This window comes from Acanthisitta chloris, unplaced genomic scaffold, assembly GCF_000695815.1.
Source record: "Acanthisitta chloris isolate BGI_N310 unplaced genomic scaffold, ASM69581v1 scaffold21000, whole genome shotgun sequence".
In the NCBI taxonomy this organism is placed as follows: Eukaryota; Metazoa; Chordata; class Aves; order Passeriformes; family Acanthisittidae; genus Acanthisitta; species Acanthisitta chloris.
Window position 1 is genome coordinate 10,443 of NW_008653590.1, and position 8,088 is coordinate 18,530.

General features: G+C 43.4%; 1 protein-coding gene across 1 annotated transcript in view; it reads left to right on the plus strand.

Annotated features, from left to right (window-relative positions):
• The first annotated feature begins 5,743 nt into the window (after window positions 1-5,743).
• LOC103808906 (opsin-5-like) overlaps window positions 5,744-8,088 on the plus strand; it is a 4,593-nt gene continuing 2,248 nt past the window's right edge. Inside the window, exons 1-2 of the mRNA XM_009081717.1 lie at window positions 5,744-5,816; window positions 7,488-7,781. Coding sequence (XP_009079965.1) covers window positions 5,744-5,816; window positions 7,488-7,781 — 367 coding nt within the window. The remainder of the gene's footprint in view (window positions 5,817-7,487; window positions 7,782-8,088) is intronic.

The following is an 8,088-nucleotide window of genomic DNA, read 5'->3' on the forward strand; positions in this document are numbered from 1 at the left end:
GGAATCACATCCCTGGGTTGCTGTATTCTTGCCTTTGTGGACAAACTGGAAGAGGGACTAGAGATGGGTACACCTAAACAGTGTTCAGAGACTCCATGGTGTCAACACAACTAGTTTATACCAACTGGGTAAAGATTATCAGAATATAGTCAGGTCTGTCCCAAAAGTAGTAAAAATACCCTGATCTCTTGTCTCCCGCTCTGGTAACATTTCCTCTGACATCCCACATGACTCTGCATGTCAAACACCCCCCCTTTGTGGCCATCACCCCCACCGCCTGTTTTGTCCTGCCTCAATTCTGCCAGATCCTAGTCCTGCTATCAAAGTTAAGGAACAAAGAGATGGATCAGTTTCACCTGTACTGCAAGACAGACACTCCCTCTCAGCATCATTCTGGATTTCCCAACAAAGTGGAAAGGATTGAGGTTTGTCATTCATAAAAAGAGTAAGTCCAAATCAGCACTAGATGAAATGAAAAAAGAGACACAGGAGCAGAGCTGGGACTAGTATTGAAGCTGCACAGATGCCTGTAGAGCTGGCCTTCCTGCTCCCTGTGCTGCTAGAGGAATCTGGGCAGATATGGTCCCAACCCTACATGCTATAATCCATTGTCTCCCAAAGCTGTTTACAATTTTGCTGCTTCCAGAACACTTCTGAGCTTAGGATCACACAGTCAAGTCTTTTTTGCCACCATGCTACAGTCATACAGAACTGGAGAGTTTTAAATGATTCATTCTGTTGAATCTGGCTTTTTGGAGTATTGAGTGGCTGGAATGTATTTCTTCCCAGTTCGTCCTTCTCTTTAGCCAGGCTCTGGCCTAGAGGGCACCCTAGAGGGGTGCAGTGAAAGATGATACAGAGCTACTGCACAGGAATATTCTTGTGGTGGTAGAGTTCTGGTGGTCCATTCTTCAAATTGTATTACTTTTTCCCATGATCTGAATGACACAAGGGAATCATGAATAAATGGAGAGCTGGACCAAAATGCAAAGGAAAAGTCAGTGGAGTTTGCTACCAAAAAAACATTGTCAAGAAATGGTTGCAAAATTACTTTAACTGCAAGCAAGCACCCCCATGTGATTATTTAAGCAATATCCAGCATAACAGGACATGATTTTGTCTTTGAACCCTTGAAAATGAGAGGATGAGTGCTATTCATACTACTGTTAAACTGAGGTCTGTCACCATTTTAAATCTGAGCAATATATTTTATTCTTCTCTTTTCCTGGCATAATAGTAGTTTTCATTTTATGTTAGCACCTTTAGTGCCATTTCCCTTCCATTTGTAGTGTATTAGAGCCTGTTTTTTCACACCTTTGAAAGAAATAGCTGTAACATATAGTTGCATGTTGAATTCACCTTTTTGTATCTCATTACCATGTTTCCCATCTCACCTCATGCTGTTTCTCCTTTGTCTTGTTTTCAGATTGTTTCTCAAATTAGTGCCTTTCATTGCATATTTGGGAACTGAAAAAGAAAACTAAATAAATTTGTCCCTGAGAGGGCAGCCCAGTTGAAAAGGGCTGTTCCATGTGTGACTTTATGAATCAGAGAGGTTTGGTTTGGAAGGGACCTTAAGGATGATCTCATTCCAACTGCCCTGCCATGGGCAAGGACACCTTCCGCTAGACCAGGTTGCTGACAGCTGTACAACATGTGCTCTCCTTTTCACCAATGCAGAATAAATTTCCATGGTTACCCGCTACAAACAAATGACATCATTCAATAAATGTGGCTTTAGTTTCATGATATACTTACTAGTCCTAATCTGGAAGTTGTACCATTTTTTGTTCCCTCATATCTCAATCACCGGTCATTCAATGTTAAACTGCTACTTACTGTCACCTCAAACTGCCAGTGGCATTGAACAACTCTTAAAAGGCAAGAATGAAAGTGATGTAAAAATCTTATAATTACCATAGAATAACAGAATGTCCTGACTTGGAAGGGACCCAGAAGGATCATCACAGTCCAACTCCTGATCCTGCACAGGACAGCCCCAAGAATCACACCCTGTGCCTGAGAGCATTGTCCAAACACTTCATGAACTCTGGCAGACTTGGTGCTGTGACCACTGCCCTGGGGTGCTGTTCCAGTGCCCAACCATCCTTTGGGGAAAGAACCTTTTCCTAGCATCCAGCCTGAACCTTCTCTCACACAACTTCATGCCATTTCCTTCAGTCCTGTCACTGGTCACCGGAGAGAAGAGATCGGTGCCTTCCTCTCTGCTTCTCCTCGTGAATTATCTTTCAGTCCTGTGCATACAAGATGGTCTTGGGTTTGGAGCCCATTTTCTTCTCTGGAGTCAAACACTCATTGGAATAACAGCTACAACTCGGGTCTGGCTGATGAGTCTCAGCATGCTATGGTGGAGACCTGTCCTCACCTGGACTGGGTTAACCAACAGACAAGTATGATATGTAAAAACAGTTTTAGTGAAAGAGCAAAATTTATTGATCCAAACTAGATTTTTCAAGGGGGAAGCTATCTTCAGTCCCTGCTGAGGGAGGCTGGGGAGATTAGTGTCCCTAGATCGAATTTAGAGTTTGTAAGTAAAACCTCAGGCAAGTCGCTGCAGACATCAAGAAGAAAACAATTTTTAAATTACTGTGCTTGAGGTTGCAAATACCAGCTTAAGCAAGGTCTAGTTGCTGAAAACGTACAACTTTATGAGCAGACTCAGAATTCCACTGAATTTCTGGTGTTTCTGGTTTTCATAAGTGGAGGTGAAAGCTAGAAGCTCAGCCAGAGGTCTCAGCTCAGAGATGAACTCACAGAAGCAAAACTGCAGAAATAGATGAATATTTAAATGGAAGGAAGTTGTAGGAATTCCTGGAGAATATGATGAAGTCATGTCCTCCAAGGAGTTTGAAAAAGATGGCATTTATTAATGAAAAAGCCTGAGTGTGCATCATGGCAGACTGGTTTTGAAGCATGGAGAGGGCACACAAAAGGAACTGTCCACATGGACTGTTTGCAGTTCTCTGCTCAGCTTGAAAACTTGGAGTCTTCACAGAAGAGAAGATTTGGACAAAGCACCCAGAGATAATAGCAAATCCATGTCCCCTTCTAACTGTTTAATACCTATTTTTGATAGACATGAATTCTGTGCAGATGTGGACACAGATTCATACCCCTCCCCAGATATCAGGAGATATCAAGGATATTGCTATATGGTACCAAACCCAACCCAATATTCTTGTCCCAAACAGCCCCAAACATTGAGACATTTTATCTCTGCAAAATGAGCAACTACATAGTGGCAAATTGATAATTCAGAACAATTCCCTTGTTCCTACAGATTCAGAATACTCTATTTTTTCCGCTCCATGGAAACTAAAGATAAAGTTATAGGATATTCTCTTGTGGTAGCATCAAGTAATTCATCAACTCATGCCCTATTTTATGTTAACAATAGGACCTTTGTCTGTATTACATCAAATATGTATATATGCTATCATGTGAAGCTCATTTTTTGTTTGAAGTTTCACATAACCTTTCAGAAATGAGTAGGTAGCAACTTTATTCTTCGATCTGTCTCATTTCAGTAGTACTTTCTTAAATTGAAAAGAAATTTCACAAAACAGTTCTAAAATATGACCCTTCCCAAATCTGAGTCTGTTAAGATGTATAAACTTTGACTGTGCTTTGGTTGTAAACAGATTGTCTGAATTGATTTGATGTGCAGGAAGATAATGATGAGTACAACTTGCTGTTGTTAAACAGCATATGAATATTGTACTGGATTTGGGATCAGTCAACTCTTCTGGTTTTAATAATTTATTTTCTTTTCTTCTATTTCACAACTGAACTGCTGATGTAATCCTACCCCATGTGAATGCTAAATTGAGAGTTTCACAATAAATGAAATGCCATGTAAACCAGCATGAAATAGCCACAGAGTGTAATCTAAGGTGCCCACAAGAGCTGGCTCCTGATGTAGCCAGTGGAGTCTCCAGGGAGTAATTAAATTCTCAGCAAAATGTTTCAATCTGGCCTCTAGTTTCTCTTCGCTTGCCTGAAGAAATGCAGTGTCTTATTTCAGTAGTGAGAGGATGAACTGTGCAACAAGTAGGAAAGCAGGAGATCTGGCTTTGTTTGGGTGACATCAGGCTCCATGAACTGAAACCTGTGTCATGGTTTCACCAAGAAAGGCTGAAAAGAATCATTAGGTGAGGCCAGCAAACTTCCCAAAGAATTTTATCAGAATTATAAGCTCTATTTGAGCACTGACAATCCTTTAAACCAGTCATTTCTCATGTAATGGCTGCACCTTGAGAATCTACTTCTCAGCTAGATGTTTGCACTCAGGATATGAGCAAAATCCACGGGCAACATCTGTACCAAGGAACTAAACAATGTCACTTTGTCTTCGAAAACAATGACATTACTGGCTCCTGGGAATGGTCCTGGGCTCATTTTAGCTGACCTGTACCTGGAAATGACTTAGGATAGTGTTAGTTGGTCCTTTTATAATTAATATTGTATATATCCTACCTTCCTAGACTAAATTGATGCTTACTTATACACTCCTGGCTTGAGGGCATTAAAACAACCACCCACATTCAGCTAAATATCTACTGCTGAGGCACATTCGGTGAGGGACATCTGCACTGATCATCTAATGAGCAGGTGCTTGATTTCATGAGTTAGGTGGTATCTTTACTCAAAAACTGAGACCACAGAGAGGGACTGGAACAACTGCTGTGGAGTCTCCATGCTTGGAGATAGACAAAAGCCTGCTGAAACGCAAAACTTTTGAAGTCTCTCAGACTCCAAAGGTTTTCACAATTCAGGCTTTTCCTGCTCTACTTGAGCACCTCAGTTCCACCTAGATTGCAGGAGATACCTATGTGCTCTTGTGAATTTTAAAATTCCCTGTCATAGAATCACAGAAGGGTTTGGGTTGGAAGGGATCTTAAAGCTCATCTAGTTCCAACCTCTGGCTATGGCCAGGGACACCTCCCACTAGACCAGGTTGCTAATTATGATGATATTAGGCTCAGATATTTGAAGGAGAAGGCAGACTTGGAGGTGAGGTGCTGCTGTGGCTGTTTGTCAGGTCAAAACAGTGGAGTGTCACAAGACTGAACTCAGAGGTTGGTTCTCCTCTGGTTCTCTGCAGCCATGCACACCAGACTGTGCATCCTTTAGTCTGGAGAAGCTCTATCCTGGAGCAGCTCTGACAGTCCTGCCCACAGTGGTGTGACTTTGACCCTGCTGACATCCTGTAGCAAACAACTTTTCTCTAACAACACACTAACACAGAGACCCCTGCCCCAACCTCGAGTCTCATATTCAGCCATAAAACTGGAAAACAAAACTCCCAACCTTCCTTCCCCTGCCTGATCCCTCAGCCTAGATTTATTTCCCAAGGCTGCTGATGGTTGAAGTACAATTGGTTTTGCTCATCTGAGGGGATTTGCATTATGAAGTTTCTTGACAAGCCAAGGAGCAGAGGGGTGGGAGATGAGGGAATGGGTGGAGAGATGCTCTGCCAGCCAGGCAGGCGGGATTGCTCTGGCAGCAGCTCTGCCTGTCTTTCACTCTGACTCCCCAGGGAGAGACTCCAGGCTTCTCCCCTGCCACACCAGAGGGAGGGAGGAGACAGCAGAAGGGTCCCTGCACTGAGAGCATCCAACACTCAGCTCACACCTGCAGCATGCAAACCATGAGGAGCCTCATTGTTCCTACAGCCACTTCACCTTTGATTTAAAACCTTCACCCACCTCCACAAGGGACAATGGAGGAGCAGTTCATTTCCAAACTCCACCCAGTAGTGGATTATGGAGCTGGGGTCTTTCTTCTCATCATAGGTGAGTTCACAACCTGCTTGTTTGCTTGAATCCTGGGAATAGACACACCGAGACTCCCCCTCTGTGCCGCAGTCAGCCAGGGGGAGCTGAAGGGAAAGGATAGAAAATCTGTTTCCACACAGGTTCCCCTGCATAGTGCCTTCGAGTCGGTTGGATGCCAGGATTAAACTCTGCTCTTGGATTTGCAATCTTCTGTTTTGATGCTGAAGAATTGCCAGCACAATTTGCCTCTGTGGCATCACAAGTATTCGAAATAAGTTGTCTATTACTTGCCCTGGCATGTGAGCCCTGTGAGCTGAGTCAAGGCAGCTCATTTCATGGGACTGATCAGGAGGAGAGCAATTTGGTCTGAACTTTTGGTGGGGGGAGATGTCATTCTGATGTGTCTTGGTAGGATAAACTGCTACAGAATAGCAAAGCATTTCCAAATAGCAGTTTTTGTTTCTGTAGCAGCCTGTTTGCCCTGCTGAAGGCAAATTTAAAATGTAACACAAGTGAGGATATCTACCAGCCTGCTCCAGCATGGCTTCAGTTAAGTGTTTTATTCCTTGCCTACTTCCTGCATGTGCACAGGGATTTGGTTACTACCTTTATGAATTTGGAGAGGGGTGGAATTGCTTCCCATCTGAATTTTGCTAAGATTCCGTGTGTGCAGATAAACACCTCTGGAGAGCTCAGGGAACTCTTCAAGAATAACCAGAGGTGCCAAATGAATATATGTGGTCAGAAAGTGAATGAATGAGGAACGTCAGGTCTCAGATTTGTATCTCCATTTTATTAATCCTTTCTCTTGACATCTCTGATGATTTTTATTTATTCCAATATATTTATTCAATTTTGTTTCATGTGCCTCCACTAGTTCCTGTGTGGGCTCTTTGTATGTGGTATCTGGGAGCAAATGCAGCCTTTCTGCATTCACAGCCACAGGGGAACATGACAGAATCTTTTTCTGTCTCCATCTTTGACCTCTGAGTTTAGAGGACACCTTCTCAGGAAAACCTTTGATCAAAATGTTGCTCCAGCACCATGTTCACTTGAAAAAACAAAATGATTTTTTTGGTAAGTGTACTTCTGACACTGCTGTCACAAATACTTTGAAGCCCTGTGGCACACCTGACATAATGTATATCTGACAGGTCCTTTTGCAAAGCAATCTATGGGCCTGTTGCATGCCCCCAGCTAAACAATTCCTGTGTTTCTACTCCACTCAGAGACCACCAGAACAGTGTGGGTGTCTGAACTGTGGCACATGGTAACTCTCAGCTGCTTGACCAGTGAGAATCCTGAGCTGCCCAGCCAGCATGCCTTCTGTTGAGTCAGCTCAGAGCCTAGAAGTCTTGTGCTGGGGCTCAGTGGAAGATGCGTTGCAAGGAGGGAAGGCTTTGGGAAGTGGAGGGTGCATAGATGAGAGGAGGGGACAGACAGGCAGGACAGCTGCCCACAGCTTCTCTGGGCAACCTGTCCAAGTGCCTCACCACCTTCCTAATATTCTGACCTAAACCTGCTCTGTCAGTTTAAAGTCATGCCCCCTTGTCCTATCAATACATACCTTTTTATAAAGTTCCTCCTCAGCTCTGTTGTAGCCCTTTTCAGGTATTTCACATTCTTTCAACAAATTTCATGTGTATTAAATGTGTGATATTCTTATCTGTGCTGATTCTTCCCTCTCAGCCGTCCTGACAATCCTTGGGAATTCAGCTGTCCTTGCTACAGCTGTGAAACGGTCTTCCCTCCTGAAGTCACCTGAGCTGCTTACAGTCAACTTGGCTGTGGCAGACATTGGAATGGCAATCAGCATGTATCCGCTGGCCATTGCATCTGCGTGGAACCATGCATGGCTGGGAGGAGATGTTTCCTGCATTTATTATGCCCTGATGGGTTTCCTGTTTGGAGTCTGCAGCATGATGACCCTATGTGCCATGGCTGTGATTCGATTCCTTGTTACCAATTCATCCAAGTCCAACAGTAAGTAATCACCTGTCTGCTAGCCACCTGTAGTGGTATGTTTGGGCTGGATTGTTCAGAAAGGTACTTTGTGGAATATGGCATGGAGTATCAGGTCAGCAACAGTAGAATAAGCCTCAACTTTTAGTCCAGTATCAAATCGTGGTGTTTCCAGAAGGATCTGATTAAATTCTTTATTGGACAGTGAGGTTTTCACTTCTCAGTTATACCAAGTGAAACTACCTGAGAGTGGAGAGCCCAAATGTTTTGCTGGACCAAACTTCTCTTCCAGGCAGACCATACTGGAATTTGAAAGGAAGGAGTATTC